This window comes from Squalius cephalus, assembly GCF_949319135.1.
Source record: "Squalius cephalus genome assembly, chromosome: 22".
Lineage (NCBI taxonomy): Eukaryota > Metazoa > Chordata > Actinopteri > Cypriniformes > Leuciscidae > Squalius > Squalius cephalus.
In genome coordinates this window covers 12,989,534-13,015,792 of record NC_137143.1, presented here as the reverse complement: position 1 = coordinate 13,015,792, position 26,259 = coordinate 12,989,534, and the positions used below count along the sequence as shown (strand labels likewise).

General features: G+C 36.7%; 1 protein-coding gene and 1 long non-coding RNA gene across 3 annotated transcripts; one reads left to right on the top strand and one right to left on the bottom strand.

Annotated features, from left to right (window-relative positions):
- The first annotated feature begins 17,142 nt into the window (after positions 1-17,142).
- Positions 17,143-19,001, top strand: LOC307150372. Its single transcript, XR_013819709.1, has 3 exons — positions 17,143-17,171; positions 18,214-18,248; positions 18,552-19,001. It is a non-coding gene; the product is annotated as an uncharacterized lncRNA (long non-coding RNA).
- Positions 19,002-22,114: 3,113 nt separating this feature from the next.
- On the bottom strand, positions 22,115-26,154 carry LOC307150361 (zinc transporter ZIP3-like). 2 transcript variants are annotated; one of them, XM_079857530.1, is made up of 3 exons: positions 26,053-26,154; positions 25,225-25,548; positions 22,115-24,671 (listed from the first exon to the last, which is right to left on the bottom strand). In XM_079857530.1, the coding sequence occupies exons 2-3, from the start codon at positions 25,429-25,431 to the stop codon at positions 23,925-23,927; spliced, it is 954 nt and encodes a 317-aa protein (XP_079713656.1). In that variant the 5' UTR covers positions 25,432-25,548; positions 26,053-26,154; the 3' UTR covers positions 22,115-23,924. The 2 variants fall into 2 exon arrangements, with proteins under 2 accessions (XP_079713656.1, XP_079713657.1); XM_079857531.1 differs by having other exon boundaries at positions 22,121-24,671; positions 26,033-26,132.
- Between the last annotated feature and the right edge of the window lie 105 nt (positions 26,155-26,259).

The window sequence follows — 26,259 nt, the reverse complement described above, 5'->3', positions numbered from 1 at the left end:
TTTAATACGGTCTCTGTAGCACTTTGAGATTCTTTTATGAAAAGTGCTTTATAAATAAAATGTATTATTATTATTATTATTATTATTACTACTATGCATCAGTGGCGGATCTAGAAAATTTTGCATGGGGGGGCAAAGGGGTGGCAAGAGGTCTTGGCAGGGTGGCAGGGGTACATGGAATCCCTATATATGAATTGCTTTAAAAAAACAAACACAAAAACACTTTTAAACTACAGTAGTTATTGTTTAATCATGCCCTTACACACTACAACGTTTTTTAATTCACAACAGGAATAAAGCCCAGTGTTCAAACAAAACAAAACTGTGCATCTTTTAAAAAGTAAAAGTATAAAAAGCAAAATGAAAATATAAAAAAAAGTACAATAATTGTGTCCAAGATGTCCAATACTCAAATGACCCATGATTACCCATCTTTTTTAGGAAAGCTTAAGGCGACGGTTGGTGTGCTTTGCAGCGAAACGTTTCACAAACTTATCTAAATCTAGTGCTTTTGCACGCTGTTTCTCAATACTGAGAACAGCCAGATTTCTCAGACGGTCATCTGCCATGGTTGAGCGCAGGTGAGTTTTACAAGCTTTAAAGTTGAAAAGCTTCGCTCACACCCAGCAGTACTCACTGGCAAAACAATAGCGATCTTGCACAGGCGAAAAAGCTCAAAGAAAACCTCTTTAAAAGGCACCAAGAACGTCACAAACTCAGTCAGACTGGACGGGTTTACTTTGCCATTTGCTCTGTTTCTTTCAAGAAGTCTTTTTGCCTGGTGTATCTCAGTTTTCAAGTCTTGCAAGTCAGAGCCATATTCCTCAGCCACTAACAAAACCAATTCTTCCTTTAAGAAGTCATTGTTTCATGGATTTAAAGCTTGTATACCCCTCATTATCTTGCTGCTAGAGTTTGAAAAGCGCCTGTCCACTTCACTGATCACTGAGTCTATGATGGGAATGAATATACCTATTCTAAAGGCATCTTTGCTGTCAACATGTGTTTGCTGTCCAAGTGTAGATGTTACAAGAGTATCATGTAGTCTCCTAGATGTGTGTTTGGTTCTTTTTGATTTGACAATGGTAGAAATGTTGCAACCATTGCATGTGTCAATTGCTGTACTCCACAGTTCATTAAAGCTCTCCTCTTTGCGATAATCTTCCAATGTCTGTCTGAGGGTTTCAGTAAGGTCAACTGCTTTGGTAAGGTCCACATTAGTTGACTGGAGCATCTCAGATAAAAACTTGGTTTCACCTAGCACTTTTCTGAAGACTGCAAGGAGCCCTATGAAATTAAAATCAATTTGAGAACGTAGTCCTCTTGCATCTACAGCTCTCTGTGGATTGGCCTCATCTGAAATTTCATCCAGCACTCTTATTACTGCAGGCAGCCTGTCCATAAGGTTTCTACATGCAGCATAGCGACAGGCCCATCTAGTGTCACTTAGCCTTGGAAGTTCTCGTGGTGCCCCACCACTGAACATTTCTTTTTGAACATCCATCCACTTAATGTGAACATATGAGCCTGACATGAATGTGTACAGTCTTTCCAGCAAAGTGAAAAAAACATGCAGCTTCTGGGACATTTTTTACACTGTCCACAATGACAAGATTCAAACAGTGTGCCCTGCAGTGAACATAAAATGCATATTTGGCAACTTCCTTAACCCTTGTTTGGACCCCAGAGCACCTGCCACTCATTACTGCAGCCCCATCATAGCCTTGGCCCACCAGATTCTCTCTGTATTCCAGTCCATACTTTTCCAGACATGAAATAAGTTTCTCTGTCAAACTGGCTGCATCTAAGTGCTCTGCTTTCTGGTACTCAAGGAAGCTCTCCTGAACCACACCATTATAATAATATCTTACGACCAGAGACAGCTGCTCCTTTTTTTGAATGTCTTTAGTCTCATCCGCTAAAATAGAAAAGTGCTCACTTTCTTTAACCTCTTTTATAATTTCCTCTCTAACCATTTCTGCTAAACACTCCAAAATCTCTGAGTGATTTTGCTTGTGTATTTAGCATTTCTGGGACCCTGTGACAGCCGTTTTTTCACTAAGGCATCATGTTTACTCACAAGATCTAAAATCTCCAGAAAATTTCCCCTGTTTTTTGAGTTTTCCCGATTCATCATGGCCACGTTGGGAAATATTCTGAGTGGCTGTCAACAGCAAGGTTTCAGCCAAAGTTTTAATGTACTTTTGATTTTCGATTACTTGTTTCTGATTTTCATCTCTCATCATTCCCAAGACAGTTGTATTTTGCTTGGCCATTCTTTTGAACTCACTCCATGCAATCATTGCATTCACATGTGTGTCTGATCTGCCATGTACACTAAACCCACTGTCTTTGGAAGTGGCCTTCTTCCAGTTAGAATAGCCATTTTCTGATGTGAATACACTGTTTTTTAAATGTGCAAAATGTCTGCATGCAAAGCAGTAAGCTGCATCTTTAGACATGGAATATTCAAGCCATGGCCAAGAACTGTACCACTCCCTGTGGAAGCTTCTTTTTGCTGCTCCATGTTGTGTCTTTGGGAATGTCTTTAAATCAGGCTGCACTGCTGCATCACCTTTGCATTTTGATATATCTTAAAAAAGAAAGAGGAGAGTGCCAAATATAATTATCTAATACAATTGAACAGTACATGGACATAGCCAATGCATATAAGTGGCATTACATATTATCCTACTGAACGGCAATTTATATGGAATAAGAATAAAAACATACCATGTGGTCCAGGGGTAATTGCAGGTCTACCCTCTTCCTCTCTATCATCTTCCTCCTCCTGATCACTCCCTGCCTCTGTCCCTCTCTCTGAATCTGGAGCCTCCTCTTCATCCCTCACTGATTCTTCTTTTTCCTCATCTCCTTCACTTATTTCCTCTTCTCCGTCACTTATTTCCTTGTCCCCTTCTGTCTTCTCCTGCTCTGACCCTCCTGGTCTCTCCAGTTTACTGCCTTCTCCTTCATTTCCCTCACGCTCTTCCTCCTGTGTACTACTTTGAATTTTTTTTGCAAAAAAGCTGGCAATATCCCCACTTTTAGCCTTCCTTTTCATGGTTAGGCTGAGGCTCCAGCTACTTTCTTCAACTACTCTTGTCTGCAAACGTCAATATGTGAAAACCTCTGGTTATCCTTGTATTACATTACAGTACACTGTAGGGCCATGTAGTTAATAAGTAGCCTATATAACAAATATAAAATCAGAAAGATTTATCACACACACCAGTTATGTTTAGACTACTTAATTCTATTGTATTTGTTATTTCCCCGGTTGTAACCTGGTTTCATTGCTGTGATATCTGAGAGGAATTGGATTTAATAGGACGGCTTAGGCTTAGCTAATCAAATGATCGATCTCCTAACTGGCACTGTATTGTGTGTTGTAACGTAACAGCCCAAACTAAAATTGGGTATTTTTATTTAAAGTAATTAATTAATTATTAAAGCGATTTAAGGGAATAAAGAAAAAGAAAGGCTTGTTGTATTAGTGAAATAATTGTAACTATTTGCAACTAATATTTTATTTTTAATTTACATAAATGAATCAAGGAAATTATAGCATATTTTCAATTCAAAAAGGCAAAATTTAATAAATAAATAAAAAAGTTGAACTTTTCTATTGTAAAACAGTCAAATATTAAATTATCTACTTACATTTTACCAGGCATTTGTTAACTTATTTTATAATTTTGACATTGATGAGCTAGACCGCTGAACTTTTAGTCTTCCTAACAACAAACAGAGCGTTGCGTAATGTAGTGCATCAGAGCAGCATCAATAATAATATCAAGTGAATCTCTTATCTGCATCTTAAGTTTATTGCCAATAATAATGACAGGTTTGCGAACGTGAACTCGGTGAGCTCGCGCAAAACACATCTTCAGCACAGCGACTCATTTAAACGCCTCTGATTGGCCGATGTGATCAACAGACATGTCTGTGATTGGCTACAATGCTCAACGTTGCAAAAGCACGTCAAAAGTACCTTCAATGCAAAGGGAAAAATATAAATAAAAATGTAATATGCACTGTTCATGATTAGTTAATCGCGGCCGCTGTAATCTTATTCACATTTTTTTTCTGATGAATTGTTTTGCTCTGTGAGAAAGACAATTTAACAAAATATTCGGGGCTTTACTAAAAACTTTCGGGGCTTATAAGCCCCATTAGCCCAGCCCTAGCGCTGCCCCTCAATATTTTATATTTTTTATTAAGCTGTTCTTGTCTTTACTAAAATCAAAATCAGGCTAATCAAAGGGAAGAGTGCTCTTACAAATCACGAAGGAGCGATTTGACCGCTGATTTTGCCTAACGTAATAGACTCGCTGTTTTTGCTGATGCTGAATCGTCTTTAGCATTTACATTCATTACAAATGTAACTTTAAGTTAAACGTGTGTTTAAACTACACCTGGGGAAACTCACTTCACCTTCAGAGGATCTGTCCGGGGCAGCTCAGTCTAGTCGGGTTGCAGGGCCACCGCACCGTTCTGCAGACTCGCTGTGTGTATGAGCCAGACTGAGCGAACGCCGCTCTGCACGTTTGAATCAAGGACGTAACTAAGTATTTGAGGGGCAGGGGGGAGGGGCGAATAATACATTTAAAATTAAAAATTAAATTGTTCACTTTTGGTAAATGTATTGGACATAGTGGTGGGTTGTTTTTGTAAGTAGCCTACAGTTTTTGGATCATCAAAGTTAGGGGGGCAGCTGGGGGGGCAAGGCTCCAGAGTGGGGGGGGCACCTGCCCCCCCTTGCCCCCCCTCCCCTCCTAATTGCGTAACCAGGTGTTTCTGATCACCACACCTCAACGGTGCGAGAGGACAGCTGCCATCCTGATAATTCATTTGATATAGCCTAATTGAGTAAACAGCTATGGAACCAGAATTGGCTATTGTCATTTTTATGTTTTATATTTTACTGGAGGACATGTTGAGGATGTTTCAGCCCCAACGCTGCCGGATCGTATTTTCGGTTTAGCCCGGTTTGAATATAAAACCCAATTGAATATAAAAAAGTCCAGTATTTCTCTTGCTCGTCATCGGCAGCTGTCACAGTTGCCAGGCGACAAGAACAATCCTCCGTAGGCTAGACTGGTCCGAGCGCTTCAGATGCGCCCTTTGATATGGGACGGAGCTGTAGTTAGCAACAATTTGTTAATATTGTGACAATAGACCTACATTTTGTTACTTTTAATTTTCGGAGTGAAAACAGTCTCAAAACCTTCCACAAATGATGTTTTATAAACAAAGTTCGGGGGGTACTCTGGGTTCGGGCCGAATACCGAGCCTGGAGCCCTCTCCTCGGACAGCACGCCAAATACGCATTTATTCTAAATGACTTATTTAAGTGTGAACTAGTGAAATGCACGCGAGAGATTCTCTCTCTCACACACACACAGCGATCCACGAATGCACGCGAGAGATCCACATGTGTGCGCAGCAATCCACAAATGCACGTGAGAGATCCACACACACGTCAATCATGCATTATTGTCCTTACTCGCATTGCTTTGCTCACAACACAATCCACAACTTTGCTTTATCTGTACCTGTGATTTCAGAGTCTTTTGCATTGGTGTTCTGCCTTAAGAATGCCCCTGAATATGCGCTTTTGTATCTGTGGAATCTTTTGAGACAGTCGTTCCGCGGCCCTGATTCACAAATGCACACAAGCCTATCTGTACCCAACTACCCATTAAGCTGCAAAGATGCTATATGGTGTCTTCCTCCAGAGGGCGCTAACCGGCCTTCGAGCTGAATCTCCCAAAGGGCTGGATTCATTTTGTTTTCTGACTTGGCGAGACAACTGAAGTATAAAAATGTTTCACTAAATATCATACTGAAGAGTAAAACCAAAACCCTTTTTTATTCTTCAACGTGAAATCAGAATAGGCTATATAGCCTATTAAGAAAACCATTCAGATAACAGGAAAGCTTTAAAGTATTTCTGTAACTGTTGGCAAACTACAAGGCTGTATGTTTTCTTTTGTTTATATTATTGTAGTTCTGAATGTACTTTGTGGTAATGTAATAACCCCTCCCCTCACACACATATATTAAATGGAAATTAATATATTTTCAGCAATTACCTGTGTAATTGTCGCAACATTATAATAATGTATAATTTGTTTTCAACCAATGTCATAATTTAGAATTATAAATCGCATTTAGTATTATTTAGTGATTTATTTGGTAAAAGTAAAGTGCTTTTATTTAGAAGTTTTCCGCGCAAGGTTTCACGTGTGTGAGAGAGTCGGCAAGCTAACAGCAAGTGAAGCACGGACAATTTAATGCTTTGATAAAAGTGTTAAGGTTGTTATAGTGGATGTCAGCGATCTAAGGAAACCTTTATTCCCTTGTGTACAGCATGCAGCCAACGAGGTATGCTGTTTTGTGTCTGTATTTTACTTTGGTGAATGTTATTTTACATGCTGCGCATGTCATTGTATGTTCATATTAAGCTAATGCAGTCTTTATTTCCTTGTTATACTGTATGTTTAGTTTTCACGGTGGACATGGAGAATAAGCTTCAAATAAACCTGTTGCAAGAAAACCACTTGTGTCTGCCAGTGCTTCGAGGGAATTACAACCTGTATGTTCTTTCCTTATTTTTAAAGAAAGGATGAATGCTTCCACATAATTTAACCAACAAAGTAAAATATTTCTTTCAAAAGAATCCACAAGTATTACCCTCAAGTAAACAATTCTCATGCAAACCATTACATGCAAAAGTTTGAAAGTGAGATTTGCCTCAGTTGCTCCTTTTGTGGTGAATGAGATGAACCAGTTGTTCATCTTTTTTTGATCTGTCTATTTACTATAATGCTTTAGCAAAATATTTCAAAGTTTATTAAGAGTTAGATAATAAAAGTGGGGAAAAAGTATATTATTTCAACCAACTAATGAGGATGATATACTCAATTCAAGGCAATATTTATTAGGCTGCAACCACAACACAAAAAACACTTTAAATTTAATGGTTCATTAATTGCCAAACATGTTTTTTCAATCTGCGTAAACAGGAATACACTGTAAAAAAAAAAGTGTAATTTTACAGGTAATTGTCTGTATTTTTTTTTTACAGATTTTTACCGTTTTGTCATTATACAGCAAATATCTGTAAAATAAAAGGCATTTGCTGTAATTTAAAGGTCCACTGTTAAATTTACAGGTAATTGCTTGTATTTTGATTTACATCAATTTTACTTTTTTTAAAAGGAACTTGTCTGTATTTTTACAGAGTTATGTGTAATTTTACAGAAATTATTAAGTAAAATTTTACAGATTTTTTCTGTGAAATTAGAAAACAAAGAAAAGAAGGTATACCTACGGAAATCTGCATCTATTCAATATGTTTTCCTTACAGATTATTAAGCATGTGGGGGTTAAAGTGAGTTTTTTAAGGTTAAATAATAGTATTTGTACATACAGTACCCTACATAGGCTACAGTAGGCCTGTATTGAATTATTTTTTATTTCACATTTTATTTTATACTCATTTTGATCATTATTTCATTGTCTTATTCTCCCATAATTTCATGTATATTTTATGAATAGTTTATAGCAGTTCTTTCAGTAGTAATCGTGTAAATAATAGTGTTTTTTATAGGTATTGTGTATTGAATTTTATTACTATATTACAGGACACTCTGCTGACAGCACAGGTTGAAGATGTTTCTGTTCAAAGGTTCCAAAACATGTAGCATGCATTCTATCCTACTTTACAATTATTTGTAATGTCTAGCATGTTGTGTTGTGTGTGGACGTGTTTATGAAACTGTTGGTAGCCGGGTCACGCTCTTAGACCACAGCCTGCGAGGTTTAATAGTTTTGGCGGTCCGCGGCGTTCTGCTCATCAGTTTCAGCGGCCCATGGGCAGGTTGCTGACAAATGCCTCAACAATTTCCCACTTGTGGTCCATGCTCATTTTATTCATGAAGTTATAGTTCATCCTTAATTTTAATAACATTTAATGTATTTTCTTAATAACAACAAGTGAAAATTAAAAAGTGATGGTCAGCAAACCAGAAAGTGCATCATATTCAGTTTATTAACTTGCCATGAATTATTACACAAATGTTCAGTAAATGCAAGAGGTATGCCTAAGCTAAATATTGTTTTGACAGTGGCATCATAAAATGCTTGATATGACTCATACCATATGGAGGCTACAGTAGCCTAGCTAAAGTGAACGATAATGCTAACTAACGTTGCCATCTCCCTGCAAAACTCACCACAACTTTGTAGGTCTTGTCCCTCATGCTGGCCCTTACAAAACCCACAAACTGACCCTCGGACACGCTACACTCAACTACATGACCCGATTTGAAGTGGTTTTCACCCCTTTTAACACTTTTGTTTTCCTCCTTGAAAAAAGCCATCATGGCAGCCAAGGAGATCATGATTGCACTGATAAATCTACCGTGCAAAAAACGCAACAAACACAGGTTTTTTTTTTTAATGATCTTCAGTCTTCACGGACTTTCGCGGGGTTTAACCAGACAGTTACACGAGCTCCACCAATCAGATGCATCACTGTGGGATTGTGGGATTGTTCAGGATTGTGGGTAATGAAGTACTTCTCCAAGACATCGCGAATAAAAGGCATTTATCCCAAAACAAGGTTAGTGCCCCATGAACTTTTGGCGGTTATATGAGCATATATAATCTATATATAATCTCTATAGAGCATCACAGTCCCGCCCACAGCCGGTGCCGGAAGTAAAAATTCAATACAATTTCTCCATTGACAGTTGGGGTATAAGCCATAAAAACGTAACCGGTAGACTTAAAACCAGCTACGGCAGTACTAAGCGATTGTATATGCTCATATAACCGCCAAAAGTTCATGGGGCACTAACCTTGTTTTGAGATAAATGCCTTTTATTCGCGATGTCTTGGAGAAGTACTTCATTACCCACAATCCTAAACAATCCCACAATCCCACAGTGATGCATCTGATTGGTGGAGCTCGTGTAAACCCCGCGAAAGTTCGTGAAGACTCAAGATAAATAGAAAAAAAAACAAAAACTGTTGCGTTTTTTTGCACGGTATCACTGATGTGACATTTGAACCGAGGAGTCTTCATATATGGTATGAGTCATATCAAGCATTTTATGATGCCACTGTCAAAACAATAGGCATACCCAGAGCCATAGAGAGCTCTTCATGCATTTACTGAACATTTGTGCAATAATTCATGGCAAGTTAATAAACTGAATATGATGCACTTTCTGGTTTGCTGACCTTCACTTTTTAATTTTCACTTGTTGTTATTAAGAAAATACATTAAATGTTATTAAAATTAAGGATGAACTATAACTTCATGAATAAAATGAGCATGGACCACAAGTGGGAAATTGTTGAGGCATTTGTCAGCAACCTGCCCGTGGGCCGCTGAAACTGATAAGTTAAGCAGAACGCCGCGCGGACCGCCAGATCTGCACCCGTGAGCCGCGGACCGCCAGCCATGCTTTCCAGTCTATTTACACAATTACTACTGAAAGAACTGCTATAAACGGCACAAGAAAAAGTTCGCGTGGCTGTCGTCAGATTTTAAAGTCGCTCTAAAGGCTCTTTCGCGGTTGTGGCTTCAGTCGACTTCAGTGAGGCGCGGTGGTTTATGGGATGAGTAGTTCCTTCGCTCGGAAATGAAAATATGTACACAGTCTTGTACCTTTGACTTTTTTTGGATTTTCTCGCCGTTTTTTCACTCGAAATGATATGTTGTATGCCTATGAGTTCAGCCGTAGCTGGTTATCCTCAGACATGCTCTAAAACTCTTTAGATACGGATTTTCGAAAACGTCAATGGGAGAAATGAATGGGAAATTTACTTCCGGCACCGAAGCGCTCTCGGGCTGTGGGCGGGACTGTGATGCTCTATTCGCCGCCATTAATTTTCCGCTGTTTACTCCCGCCCACAACGGTTAATGTTAGCTGATCAGTCGAGTTTGGGCAAGCGGGAGATTTGAATTCAGTCTACTCTCGTGAAGTGGATTGTATGGAAGCCCGTTTCCGCCACGTTGAGTAAAAAAAAAAGATTCTTTAAGTCATAATAATGAGAAACTTTCTCATAATAATGACTTAACATCTCATATGAGAAACTTTCTCATAATAATGACTTAACATCTCATAATAATGAGAAACTTTCTCATAATAATGAGAAACTTTCTCGTAATAATGACTTAACATCTCATAATAATGAGAAACTTTCTCGTAATTATGACTTAAACATCTCGTAATAATGAGAAACTTTCTCATAATAATGACTTAACATCTCATAATAATGAGAAACTTTATCATAATAATGACTTAACATCTCGTAATAATGAGAAACTTTCTCATGCAACATGACTTAACATCTCATAATAATGAGAAACTTTATCATAATGATGACTTAACATCTCGTAATAATGAGAAACTTTATCATAATAATGAGAAACTTTCTCGTAATAATGACTTAACATCTCATAATAATGAGAAACTTTCTCGTAATTATGACTTAAACATCTCGTAATAATGAGAAACTTTCTCGAAATAATGACTTAACATCTCGTAATAATGAGAAACTTTCTCGTAATAATGACTTAACATCTCATAATAATGAGAAACTTTCTCATAATTATGACTTAAACATCTCGTAATAATGAGAAACTTTCTCATAATAATGACTTAACATCTCGTAATAATGAGAAACTTTCTCATAATAATGACTTAACATCTCGTAATAATGAGAAACTTTCTCGAAATAATGACTTAACATCTCGTAATAATGAGAAACTTTCTCATAATAATGACTTAACATCTCGTAATAATGAGAAACTTTCTCGAAATAATGACTTAACATCTCGTAATAATGAGAAACTTTCTCGTAATAATGACTTAACATCTCGTAATAATGAGAAACTTTCTCGTAATAATGACTTAACATCTCATAATAATGAGAAACTTTCTCGTAATAATGACTTATTTTCTCGCACTTCTACGCATGCGCAAAGCAGCGGAGCAGAAGGGCGTGCCACACTAGCGACATCCGCTGGTCAAAGCCGTGTAAATGCATCACAGCAAACTTGGCACGCTCTGCAAAACAGTTGTTTTCATTAAAGTCAGTTTGATCTACTAAGTGCAATCTGTAGTATCATTAAATAACATCATCAGTAGGCCTATCTTCCATACTTTTCCATGCGCACGATAAGGTGTAAAAGTGGAATGCAGAAGCAGGACGGTTACCATGGTAACGAAGGACGCCTGCTTGTGCACACCGATGGAAATTGTAAACATGAATTTACAAAACTATCAGATTAAAGTTGGAATATTACATTTATTCGTCAAGTTTAAGTGTAACACATATGTGTGTTAATATAACACGTATTTTGCAGATGCTTCTAGGATATTTGATGTGCAGGTTCATCTGGAAGATATCAATACAGAAATCACCTTTAAGATTATGACTTTGGGGACATTTAAACATAAGTGGGCAGTGGAATGGGGGAAAACGCAAGGTCGAGACGTGTTTTTAAAAGCTGAACTTCTTTTCAATTTAGAACGCCGTGTCATGCGCAAGATTGCTGCAGAAGAGCGAGCGCAACGTCCGTCTAGTGCGCGTTTGCCTAGAAAAGCAATGAAAAAGCGCGTTCTGTATGAACGGACCCTTACACAGATTTCCAGATGAAGTGTTCTTAAACAGATTTGGAAAGGTGTGCTGTCATCCCTCCGTCTATTTGAAATCCATGGATCACCCTTGTATTGCTGCTTGTTCATACACAAAAATACAAATGAATATTACAAATGAATAAAAGACTAGTATGGAAGCCTGTCTCATATACTAATCATTTATCTTTAATGTTATTCACTGCAGAGCGTGCCAAGTTTGCTGTGATGCATTTACACGGCTTTGACCAGCGGATGTCGCTAGTGTGGCACGCCCTTCTGCTCCGCTGCTTTGCGCATGCGTAGAAGTGCGAGAAAATAAGTCATTATTATGAGAAAGTTTCTCATTATTACGAGAAAGTTTCTCATTATTACGAGAAAGTTTCTCATTATTACGAGATGTTAAGTCATTATTATGAGAAAGTTTCTCATTATTACGAGATGTTAAGTCATTATTACGAGAAAGTTTCTCATTATTACGAGATGTTAAGTCATAATTATGAGAAAGTTTCTCATTATTACGAGATGTTAAGTCATTATTACGAGAAAGTTTCTCATTATTACGAGAAAGTTTCTCATTATTACGAGATGTTAAGTCATTATTACGAGAAAGTTTCTCATTATTATGAGAAAGTTTCTCATTATTACGAGATGTTAAGTCATTATTACGAGAAAGTTTCTCATTATTACGAGAAAGTTTCTCATTATTACGAGATGTTAAGTCATAATTATGAGAAAGTTTCTCATTATTATGACTTAAAGAATCTTTATTTTTTTACTCAATGTGGCGGAAACGGAGAGCCCCATTAAGTTATATGAACTTACTCCTTGTCTTTAACTCCAATTGCAATGGTAAGTTGTAGAAATTGAACTAAAGTGTATAAGTTTTCTAAAATTAAACTTAAAGTTATACATTATGTTGACTACTTGTGATTTTTGTCTGGCTTGTAAAGTTCATTTAACTCGTGGCTGTAAGTTACGTTGGGGGAGGGGTGATACAGAGCAAATACCGCGAAACACAGAGAAGTTATCGCCATTTTGAGTTGACGCAGCTGCCAGCAGGAGCCATTACGCGAATTCGTGCTGAAAAACACAAAATATCCGTGGAAGGTAAGTTTTTCTTTTTAATTTGTAATTATAAATGAAGGACATTACATTTTAATTATTGTAAGCAGCACATTGACCGTGCTCTGCGAATTTAATTACACCATGGTGTTTTCACATGGTGATGATCGTGTTTGAGGGGTAAAAGTTAGGCCTAACGTTATGTCTAGTGTAGGACTTAATGTGAATTAAACAATCCGAAAATACTGCTGCAGGGTTTTTCCGGCCTAGAAAATTAACGTTATGTGGTCACATTTCGTGTTGCCTATAACGTTGCTACTGCTGTCAACAAAACTCAGTCAAAAGATTAGGCCTGTCGCGATCTGATCTAATGATTTAGTGCTTAAAAATCTAAATATATTCCATAGCTTAATGTGATGTAACGTTAGAGACGAATATTGACATTGCTTAATTCAAGTTCATGGAAACTCGTCTTCCCTCCGCTGCGGCTGTCGATTCTCTAACGTTGCTTTCAAACGGCGCGTCGCCGTTCGGTAAGTTAACGACATTCAGCATGTTAAAACTATGACAATATGATATATTCCTAATACAAGGCTCGAAATTGCGACCATATGGTCGCATATGCTCCCGAAATTTAATCTCTGCGACCTAAAAATATATTCGGGAGCGAGTGCAATAGCTGCTAATGGTTGTGGCAGGACCTGTTTTCAGGGAGCTGATTATCACGCGAAATTTAAAAGGCTTAATAAGAGAGATGATGAAATAAGGTTTTTAATAAGGCATTTAATTTTTTGGTCGGCCGCGAAAGCAAATTTAATCCCGCCAAGGCCTGTTTTGATCGGTAAGTGACAGATGACTGACTGCTGCGCTTGTGACAGCCGGGCGCATTACTGAAAGAACGAGCAGAGACTCCAGAGAGAGAGAGAGAGCCCCGGCCGCGCGCGCGCGCCCTCTGACCGTCTTCAAACTGTCTTGCTCTCTCTCTTGATTTTTAAAATGTTACTGGATTTATTTGTATCTTTGTAGAGATTAGTAATGCAGTGCAAAGGTGCTTAAAATATTACCTTCCATCTGTATAATAAAACTGGGTATATTAGATTTTAAGTATTACTCTGACCTTAATTGAGAACGTGCTATACATTTTTTCTTAATTTTCTTCTTCCTCTTGACAGATTTCAACCGATCTACTGCAGTCATTCTTAAATGGACTAGATGCCTTGGTGCCAAGTCTTTTAGAGCTGTACAAAGTAGCTGTATCTTCAAGCAGTAGGTTGAGCCTTAGCAGTGTTCTGCAGTGCCTTGATAAGGAGGTATGAATAACAGTGGACTAATTATTTTACATTTGATTACTTAATTTTGGTTTCTAAAAAGTACTGATAGGCCTACCTGAAAATCACTGATTATTTCATTATTATTATTATTATTAATAAATTATTTGTTCTTTTTTAATTAATAACTGTTTACTTGTTTTGAATAATCTTTGAAATTGATATTTGACCCTAATCAATATTTACTAACATAGGGATTCTAATTTGTATAATGCTAGTCACTCTGTCTTGTTTACAATTGTTCGTAGGACACAAATCAGAACAGAAGAACAGCTGCCTTACTTGGTCTTCCACACTTCTTTACAGAGGATACTTCAGATATAATCAAGATGTGATGTAAGAAACTATATTTACACATTGTTAACGCACTAATGATACTGAATTCATTGCAGAGTAGTAGGGATGGAGAAAATAATGATTCACTTAACTGTCATGATTTTGTTTTTGTGATATATATATATATTTTTTAATAATAAATAAATAATTAATTAGCTTCATTTTAGTCTTTGTTTATAATAAATAATTGCCCATACAGTGGCTTTTAGCCTAATTTGTGCTTCTCCAGTGGCTTGTTTTGACTTTAATCCCAGCCTTTTAGAGCATATATTGAAATGAAGTAAAATCATGATATGGCTTAGTGCAATTGTCATTCTTTTATTGGACCATTTCTATCATTTTATAGACCAAATCTATTACATGCCTTTTGAATTAGGATTGATACTGTCCATTTGTTTAAAGGTTCATGGTGAAACCCTGGATGTCATTATGAAGGGAATGCGTGCTGGACTACTGATTGGACACGAAGGTGTCCTGAATGATGCATTTCCTCTTGATGTCTCCAACGTGGCTGTGGTGGTAGAAGAGACAATTGTTCTCCATAATCTCAGAGACATACCCACTGGCTTTGCTCTGTTAATGGGCACAATCTATTGCCTTAACCTTGAATATCCCCGCAATATGAGGTACTCCTTCGAATTCCTGCAGAAAGTAATCATGAAGATTAAAACTGACCACTGTTCTGCCAAGATACATGGACTTCGAAACAAACTGCTGAGATATCATTTATAGACTGGTCTCAAACCATACATCGGAGGGAACATGTTGATATTACGGACCATTTCAAGTAAAACCCAAGTACTGCTGAAAAATATCAGAATTATAAATGCTTAGATGTGTTTTTAATGCAAGGTTGTTAATTTTGAGAATTTCTGAAGCTTTTGCTGAGGGGACACTTAATGTTAATTTGCATTCTGTTCTTTAATTTAGCTGATTCTAAGTTTTTAACTAACTGCTGGTGTTGTCATTTACAGTTGCAAAGACTCTTTGTTTCTATAAGAAAGTATGTGAAAGATTAAATGGTTATACAATAGGTAACATAATGAAACTGTTAAATAATAATCCTTTACTTAAAACCTTTTTTTCCTAACATGAATTTTGATATTACCGACCATTTCAAGTAAAACCCAAGTACTGCTGAAAAATATCAAAATTATAAATGTTTAGATGTGTTTTTAATGCAAGGTTGTTAATTTTGAGAATTTCTGAAGCTTTTGCTGAGGGGACACTTAATGTTACTTTGCATTCTGTTCTTTAATTTAGCTGATTCTAAGTGTTTTTAACTAACTGCTGGTGTTGTCATTTACAGTTGCAAAGACTCTTTGTTTCTATAAGAAAGTATGAAATTTTGTAACATAATGAAACCGTTTAATAATAATTCCTTACTTAAAACCTGTTTTCCTGACATAAATTGTATCATAAAACCAATGTTAAATTTATGCAACATTGAACTATTACAATAAAACTACTACAATACAAATATTTTTGAGCAGATGATTTGTTGATTATGAGTTTTCAATAATGTAACCTAGTAAGTTGTCTTAACTTGGAGAATCAAGTTGAAACAACATTTGACAAAGTTGTTTAAACTCAGAGAATCAAGTTAAAACAACGAATGTTCATTAGCTAGTTAACTTGTAAAACACAACATTTTGAGTTGAAACAAAGAATATATTTAAGTTGAGTTAACTCGTGTTTTTAAGGCAGCAGGTGAACTTTCGTTTCTAAGTTTAACAGACTTGAAATGTTTTACAGTGCTTCCATAGGATTGTGAGATCAACAGTGGTTCAAAGCAATCGTATTCGTCAAGAGCAGCTCTGTGAGCAGGAGCTGTTGTCAGTCAGTCCGTTTGATTTCTTCGGAAATAACGCCCTTTTCAGTGAGCCTTTTTTTTTAAAAAAATTTAATTTTAATTTTTTATATATATAAAGAAACAAAAGTCAACAAATAATTAATTCTCAACATGAAAACACGAAACGGAACATACACCAGAGGAAAGAAGAATAAAAAATAAAAATAAAAAATAAATAAGAAAAACAGACAAAAATTACAATAATAATAATGATAATAATATAAGAAAAGATAAGATAAGCGAATAAATGAAGGAGATACAATCAATTAGAGCATGTTAGGAAAGTACAATGTGGCAAAATTTAAAGGGGGATTTTAAAGAGAGCACAACAAAACAATGTTTTCCTTGCTTTGTTCTTCTCTGAAACAGAAAGCGTTTGAAGGTATTGATGGAATTCGTTGAGAAAAACTTTGAATAATGGCTTATTATTGGAAAATTTACATTTATGAATATGAAATTTTGCTAGGAGAAGTAAAAGATTTATAAAGTAAAATTCTTTCTCAAAGTTTTTCTCCGTATTAATAAATCCAAATATAACATGTTTCCAAAATAAGGAAAAATGAGGGTACACAAAATCAATAATATACCTGCAAAAGTTCTTCCAAAACATTTTGGTATAGCTACAGTCCCAAAACAAGTGTACAGTAGTTTCATCTTGTGCATTACAGAAATCACATTTTATATCAATGTCAGGTTTAAACTTTTTTTAGGTAACTTTTCACTGGATAGTTTAAATGAATTTAAATGAATTTAAATGAGACTTCTCTGACTTTATTTACTATAAGGTATTTATGTGGCAATAACCAAACTTTTCTCCAGTCCACAATATCCACAAAATTGCTCCAATAGGTAATTACATAAGCTTTTCAGTGAGCCTTGTTCGTCACAGCGAGCGGACAATGACATCATGCCAACCGATCACCGGCTGAGGTAAGAGTTACTAGCAGTTACATGTGAACGATATTTTATATTACATATGTGTTAAGTTTACAGTTTTCAAGCTAACGTTAGCATTCTTAAATGGTGTTCTGTCATAACTGGCGAGAGCTGGAGGGCAAAACACTGAAAATGCAGCATGCGTCTTTACATTTTCCATCTGTTTTAAGAAAGATCAGTTGAACCCACATCTCAAAAGACCTAAAACAAGCTTTCGTAGACTTGTTATACATATCAAAGTCCGTTTAATTGTGTATAAAATCTCTAATAGCCTACGTTAACGTTAATACGCGATAGTATCTGTCAGTAACGTTAAATCAATCTCTTAAATGGCGGGACATTTTGAAACACTGTCTGGAAGCTGAAAACTCTTCTCTTAAAAATATCCTTGGTTTTAATTATAGTAAAATTATAGTAACCACGTTTTTGGCGGATTTTTATTACCATTTTTAATAACCACAGTTATACTACAAATAGGCCTACCATGTTTTTATGTTTGTTTTTTCTTTGTGGTTAAACCATAGTTAATTTTCGTAAGGGTTAACGTGGCTATTAAGACTGTTAAGAAAACGAATTCAGTAAATACTGTACTTGATGATACAGGAAAGCACATGAGACTAGAATATGAACACAACATGATACATTGCATATTCTGGCTGCATCTGCTTGCCAACACGTAACGTTAGCTATAGAATGGATATATGTGCATATATTAGGCTTATAAAATAAAAGTTGATAGAATGTTTGTGTTCTGATGAAGAAATGAACTTATCTACATTTTGGATGGCCTGGGGTCATCATAGTAGCCTTTTTCATAAGATACTTGTGATCATTGATTATGAAAATTGCATTGATCCAGATGAACAGACAGTTACACCCCTAGGTGTCTCAGCTCAAAACATCACTGTTAGCCTTTCTCAGCTTCCAGATCATAGACAGCTAAGGTTTTGCATTGTCCCAGTGGAACATATTCTGACATGTGTAAATGTAATACTGAGTTGTTAAAAAAAATTTTTTTTTTTTTTTGTGATTTCAGGTCAAGTGGAAAGCAGAATGACCATGGCAAACAAGGTATGGGAAGAAGTAATTTAAAATATTGTAATGGCCAAGTCTTCTGATTCCATGTGATTGCACTAAAATTGGCAGAACATCTCATTTGTTTTATACTATATTTTCCCATGTGAATATTCATTTGATCCTTGTGAGGCCACTGTAGCTGCACAAGGTTTGGTTTTGCTACAGTAAGACCACGATTGTGTTAGATTCCACCCATCTATTTTTTTTATTTTTTTTTGCATTGTAACTAGGCTCTGTCATTTAGAAACATGACTTTTCCTATCACTTAATGACACATATCTCTACCTTTCATTCCAGCCAGAGGATCTGATGGTTGCTGCTCGCATCTCAGCCTACCTGATGGAAAATTCTTGCTGGATGAATGACCTTCAACTCAACCTTGCCAAGACAGAACTGCTTATGGTTTCAGCCAAACCATCCTTGCTGTGTGATCCTGCTGATTTGCCTTCTACAACATCAGAAAGATCCGGTCCTTCCTATCGGAGCCACACAACTCCTTGTCTAAGCTCTTGTTCTATCCAGACTGGACTATTGTAATGCTCTCCTGGCAGGCCTTTCAGCATCAGTCAAACCTCTGCAACTGATCCAGATGCTGCAGCAAGACCTAAACTCACTGCTTCAGATCTATGTGTCTCCAGAAGCTTGTGTTCTGCAAGTGAACGGCGCCTTGTGGTCCCATCATCCCAAAGAGACTCAAAATCACTTTCACTGACCTTTCCCTGGACTGGTCCCTGCTGGTGGGATGACCTTCCCAACTCAACACATTTTCAAGAAACTGCTAAAGATCCATCTTTTCATAAACACTTGACCCAATAATACTAAATTTTTGTTTTAATAAAAAAAATAAAAATTGTGCACTGTGCTACACTAACTGGGACTTGTCACTGCACTTGTTGCTTCTATTGTTCTCTTAATTTTAAGTCACTTTGGATAAAATGTAATTGTAAATGTTTAAAATAAGTTATATTAGAGTATAAAGGTATACAGCAATTGTCTTTTAATGTGGATATTTTTACATGTTCTAAATTATATACTAAGCTTGTATCATTCACGTATCTTGATGTTCAGTGTTTGTTTAATGAGTAATACTGTAAATGTGCAGGTATTTCATACTTGTACGTTTAGTTAATTTAACAGGAATTGACTGTACATTTGCTATTAAGTACTTAATTAGAGATTGGTCAAAGTTGTGAAACTGGATCTGCAAAAATTAAAACTGTAAATATACAAACTTTGTATTTGAATTTATGTACTTATTGCATTTTTATACATAACTTCATAGTTATTTTACACAGAAAAACTATATATTAAAAGATAATTACTATAGATCAGGGTTCACCAATCTCGGTCCTGGAGGGCCGCTGTCCTGCAGAGTTTAGCTCCAACACACCTGTTTGAAAGTTTCTAGTATGCCTATTGAGACCTTGATTAGCTGGTTCAGGTGTGTTTAATTGGGGTTGGAGCTAAACTCTGTAGGACATCGGCCCTCCAGGACCGAGATTGGTGAACCCTGCTATAGATAAACAGAGCATTATTATAAAATAACTTTATAAAACCCTAAATTTACAGTTTAACCTTAAAGTTAACCCTCAGACGGTCCTCGGTCATTTCTGACCGAAACATTTTCTGTTTTGAATTTCTAAAAATCACAGCTTCATCGGAATGTTATGAAACTTGGTGACTATTATGGCATTAGGTATGTGAATACAAAAAAAAAATTTGAGGTCATGATCCCAGCATGCTAAGTGGTCGTAAAAAAAATAGTGACGATTTTGGTCTTTCGGTCAAAAATTACCGACCCATAGGAAATGAATGGGAAATTGACAAAAAAAAACAAAAAAAAATTTCTCTGAATTTTTGTGTGTACAATCAAACAAATCGGCCTCAATCCTAAAAAAAAGTACACCGCTGTAAAGGGGTGACACTCTACAACATTATGGCCCGGTTTCACAGACAGGGCTTAGACTAAGCCAGGATTAGACCATAGATCAATTAGGACATTTAAGTAATTTTTATAAACATGCTTAGAAAAAAAACATTACCGATGTGCATCTTAAAACTAAAAAGGCACTGATATATTTTTAAGATCAGTCAGTGCAAGTTTATTTCAGTGGAAACAGCTCAGACTTACATTTTAGTCTAGGACTAGTCTTAAGCCCTGTCTGTGAAACCAGGGGCAAGAGTACAAAAAAGACACACCCACCCACACACACACACATACACGCACACTTTTATACACATAAACACCAATAAATTTTGATTACAAAAAATCTGTTTTGAATTTTTAAAAATCACAGCTTCATCGGAATGTTACGAAACTTGGTGACTTTTATGGCATTAGGTTTGTGCACACACAAAAAAAATTGAGGTCATGATTCGAGCATGCTAAGTGGTCGTAAAAAAAATAGTCACACTTGTGGTCTTCGGTCAAAAATGACCCCCATAGGAAATGAATGGGAAATTGACCAAAAAAACAAACAAAAAAAAAACAATATTTTACATAAAGTGTTATAATTGAATGAATTGCATTTTTTGCTACAAATTCTGTAAAAAAAAAAAAGTAAATGTGTCCATAAACAGCTGGGGAATTCACATGCCTCTCCATAGAGAACTGTAGATGCCATTCTACGGTTCTACGCTTTCTCTCCATACTCTCGCCAGATGGTGCTAATCTGCTTCAAAAAATTTTTTTTTTGAAGGCCTAGACTCTATATTAAACTAAAATACTGCATAAATAATAAAAAAAAAAATACATATATTTATATAATTTTTTTTTAATTAATTTCAATGGCAAAAATAGACCATAAATATTGCATAAATATGAATAAATTCAATAAAATGATCTCAAAATACAAAATAAATTGCATTGGTTTTACTGGGATGGAGGAAGTTTCATTTTTAGGCCTCCGGTCACTTCTCTCCCAGCGCTCATACCTGTATTTACATCCTGTTTTCGGTCAAAGTCCATAGTAATCGATTGTCGAGTTCACGCGCATTGGTTTAGTACCTATGATCATGCGTGTGAACTCGACAATCAATTACTATGGACTTCGACCGAAAACAGGATGTAAATACAGGTATGTGCGCTGGCTGAATAAACATAATTTTTATTCATATCTTTCACATCTACTGCAGTCAGATTGACCCGCGTTCACTCTGAAGGAATCACTCACATGACCTGTGCACTTGTAATGACACATCAAGGATGTTAAGAGGCTAAAAGCAGGTTTAAAACTTGCCCCATTGAAGTCAACAGGGTTCAAATTTTAAAAAGAGGATAACACTGTGTAGGCAACACCGATTTTTGTCGTTGTTCTCTGTATTGACAGCACTCCAAATGTACAAAAAAATTAGCTCAATGTTAAAATTGACCGGAGTTCTCCTTTAAGTTGTTTCAAACCTGTATGAGTTTCTTTCTTCAGCTGAACACAAATGAAGCGCATATTCAGGGGAATTCTTAAGGCAGAACACCAATGCAAAAGACTCTGAAATTACAGGTAGGCTACAGATAAAGCAAAGTTGTGGATTGTTTTGTGAGCAAAGCAATGCGAGTAAGGACAATAATGCATGATTGACCTGTGTGTGGATCTCTCACTTGCATTTGTGGATTGCTGCGCGCACATGTGGATCTCTCGCGTGCATTCGTGGATCGCTGTGTGTGTATGTGAGAGAATCTCTCGCGTGCATTTGTGGATTGATTTGTGTGGATCTCTCGCGTGCATTTGTGGATTGCTTTGTCTGAAGACGAACGATTCAGTGTAATTGTTGTTCAATGCCGCTTTATTAAGGCAGAGAGCTAACCGCTATTCACGCACTTGAACGCTGGTGCAACGGAAGGTTTTTTTTTTTTTTTTTTTTTTGCAGATCTCCCACGCCCCACACTTTGAGAACCACTGACTTAGAGCATTACAGTGTCTTTGGATTGTGGGGGAAACCCAGAGTAAACCAAAGCCAACATGGGGAGAACATACAAACTGCACACAGATTGACCAATGCTTGTTAGCAATTGAAAAACAACAACAACAAAAAAAAAAAAACTGTAAAATATTTTAAAAAGTGTCTTCAGTGTCACATGATCTTATGAAACCATGGATACAAACAGTATCCAATCCAACCATAATCCTATTGTGACTAAAGGCAGTTTCATGTAAGAATCGGGTGTAATCAATCAGGGTGTGACGCTATTCAGCTCCTGATTCAGTCGTGAATCAGTATATCGTGTACACAAATTCGGCACAGGTAAGGACCCTGGCACACTACAAATTGGGACACTGATGACTCTTCCGGTGACATGACAACGTTCTAATTGTACAACATCATTACTGGTATTTATGAACAGCAGAACTGATATATTTCTGACATTTTTTTAAAAATGTTATTTGTTATATGTACATTGTGATAAATAGGCTTCTTTGCTTGTTACATATACGTGCAACATTTCAGCTGTAAATAAATTATAAATGTTAGCTAGATGTTCATCTAGCGATGTATGTTTATGCTGAAATATAATGGTTTGTATTTTAAAAAACATCAATCGTGTCATTTAGTGAGTTGGCTCACGTGATTTATGTTTCCCGCTTCAGAACTTCTGTTAAGGGAACATAGAGAGCATCAATGCTCCCTGTTTTTCACGGTGCATTGTGGGACTTTTTAGGCAGAGAACGTTTCAGTGCACTGAAAGGATTTTGCTATTGAGTCATTCCTTAAAATGGCCAACTCCCTAATGAGTGCCCTTGACTACTTAATTAGGGAGCAGATTGAGACACACCCTCAGTGCTAATAGGTCTGATAGGTCAGATTGTGGCATTGTAACACTTAAGAAAGAACTGACTGGTTACACAGTGATCTAAGAACACTTTCAACTAGGCAATAAAAAAACAACTACTCAGGCAGTAAATAAGAGAATCAAAAATGAGTTTGATTTAAAAATAAATACACAACTAGGAGAATTATTTTCTTTTATCAAAAATTAATAATAGATACAATTCTGTATGCTTTTCAAAAAGGAGAGTTTGCAACACTGAAATACTAAATATCATTGATAATTGTAAAAGAGCACAGAAAGGGAAAGGCTACAGACCTTTTTCTGCATGTTCTCAATGTAGTATCTCAGATTTGCAACATATGTATATTTGTTTTCCCCCAGAAAAGCTGTTCTGACAAGTGACTCAGACTTTTGGCAATTTGACTATTATGTGCAGTCAGCTATACAGAATTTGTTGTAAACAAATCTGACCAAATTCAGCACAAAGTTCTTGCTAAAACATTTACTGGATTCCAGTCTCTTCGCTGTCATTGTGAACGTCCCATTACATTTTCATTCAACTAATAGTATCTGAAAGCAAATCCTTCAACAAATCAAAACAGTAATATTCATGCAGTCATTGTAATATTGGTAAATATTAAATGAACAAAACATACACTATGATATTTACTTAAAGGATGGGTAAAAAAAAATGACAGGAGTTGCATCATTGGGTATTCTCTCTTGACATGAATTTCAAACAGAAGATTATACAGTAGTCATTCAGAATCAACGTGCACAAATTCCATTAAATAATAGGATGTTTATCAAAAGGCATTTTAATCTCATAAAATAATATATATTTTTTAAATGATAATAAAGAGGCTCTAAAGCAGTTTTTCCAAAATATGTTTTAGATTTTTTTTTTACCATTTGATAAAGACAAGCCCTGCTAGTACAACATAGCCCAGTGTAAGAAACAGCACCTTCAGTAGCCTGTCGTGTTTATCCGCCAGCTCTTTTGAGAGGATCTCAAAGAACGTAATGAAGAGGAATGTGCCGGCTGCCAGGCCCTGAAGCACTACAGATATAATACTTTCTGCTAAGTGCTGGACCGTCTCAATACCCATGCCAATCCCGATGCCCAGAGGAATCATTAGGCTTACTGTTATGCCCAGTTTACAGGCATCTCGTAAGGGGACTCCTGCCTTGGCTACACTAACCCCCAGTGCCACAGATGCTAGCGTCTCGTGCATGGCCACACCAATGAAGAGGCTTCCAAGCTTAGCCCCATCTTCCTGAAGACCCAAAGCAAGACCCTCAAAGATAGAGTGAGCGGACAGTGCTAGCACCAGACTAGCTAATCTCAACGGCCCAGCACGTTTCAGCTCAGAAGGATTGAAGTGTCCATGGTGATGGGAATGGTGCTGCTGGGTTCTGGCTGCAACCTGAGCGGGAGCAATGAATGGAGCATCATACTCTGAGTCGCTCCCCACTTCCGAGCCACCAGCATTAAATGTCTCCAGGTCGATAAACGAGGGCTTCTCCTTGCGGAAAGTAAGCACAGTCTGTTCCACAAATACTGTGAGGAGAAATCCAAGCATCATCATGGTCTCTGCCAGCGGGTACTGACTGGTGGACTTTACCTCTTTCTCTTTCAAAATGTCCTCGACCTAAAAGAAAAAAAGCAAGGTAACATGCACAAACAGTAATTTGATTCCTTATATCCCAGTGATGATAATTCTGTTTTTACAACTAACTTTGGTAACATAACAGATAAATACAATTCTTAAGGGTCTTGAAGAGATAGTTTACCCCCCAAAATAATAATAATAATTCTATCATCATTTACTCACCCTCATGTTGTTTCAACATCATGAATTAATTTATTCTGTGGAACATGAAAGGAAAATGTTAAAATGTATCTGCTCCTTTACAATTAATGGGGACTGAAGCTTACAAGCTTTTTGCAAAGGCACCATAGAAGTGTAATAAGTTCTCACAAATATTGTCATCTAAACTGCTTTTATGGCACTTTTGCATCTTTTTAAACTTTAAGCCCCATAAATTGTGAATATGAATTCTTGAAAATGCTTCCTTTTGTGTTCCACTGAAAAAAACTAAAACGTCTTTGAAAACAACCTGAGGGTGATTCATTTTTTTATTTTTATTAACAGTCAGAGTTGACTGTTACTTTAAGAACTAAAATCACGCTCGATAACATACCTTTTCTCTAACTGCTGGTAGAAGGGCATTGAAGCAGGTGGCCAGAAAAACACCTCCTCCAAAAGAGTTGCTTAAAGCAACTACTCTTCTGTACCTCGTGACTTTATCATAGTCCATCTGCATCACCCTCACAGGAATAAGGATGCCCCCCAACATGAGGGCAAACACCCCAAGCAGGCAGAGGATTTTAGCTACAGCTAACTCCATGCTAAGGAGGTGGACTGCGATCCCACTACAGCAAGCTATGTACCTAAAATAAACACCGAAGAACCCAAATCCACTCTTCTTTCTAGGCACCCTGAGGTCAGGTTATGGACAACATCCCTAAAAGAAATTTTACAAACGTCAGTCCAGAGTTTCACAAATATCTTAATCAATGGGAAACATAATTTAATAAATTTCAAACCAGTATTAGCGCGACAACAGTTATCAGGCATGTATAGTTAGTAGATTAATTTGCACCTGACAACCATTGCTATTGTTTATAAGGTGACTGACGATGTCAACATATTAGCATGCTAACTCTGACGAGCTACTAGCTATCGAAGTAGAAAAACAAGCCCTCTATGTGGTGCCTGTATTAAGCAAACATGTTAACGACGAAGTACCACATTACATTAAGATGTGCCAGTCTTTTGTTTTACGAATTTATATTAGTAAACTGGGGTCGTTTAAAGTTCAAATGCTTAGTGCTAGTTAAACACTGCACGCACATACATTTATTTATTCATTCTGTATTACTAGATTTAAATCGCCTTCATCGAACAGTGAAAAGCAAGCAAATACTTCACGTATGCATGAAACGAACCGGTTTTTTTTTTTTTTTACCAGTTTTTGTTCCGATACTTCCTGCTGCTGAACGCTGAAGCGCCTGTTCAGAGGCTGCGTCTCAAAACCTATTTGAACTGCCTAGCTAGTAGTACACGTTGCAAGGCAACATAAGCGCGTTTAAAACGCCCCCCATTTTAAATTCGAATTGTAAGTATTTTGCTACCGCTAAGGTTGCAAAGACTGCTTAAATATTATAAACGTTTC

Bases quoted from the DNA above. Each gene is read 5' to 3' on its own strand.
- LOC307150361 (XM_079857530.1), bottom strand. From the start codon at position 25,431: ATGGAGTTAGCTGTAGCTAAAATCCTCTGCCTGCTTGGGGTGTTTGCC. The intron at 24,672-25,224 runs GTATGTTATCGA...TTTTTCTTTTAG, and splicing joins TACCAGCAGTTAGAGAAAAG to GTCGAGGACATTTTGAAAGA.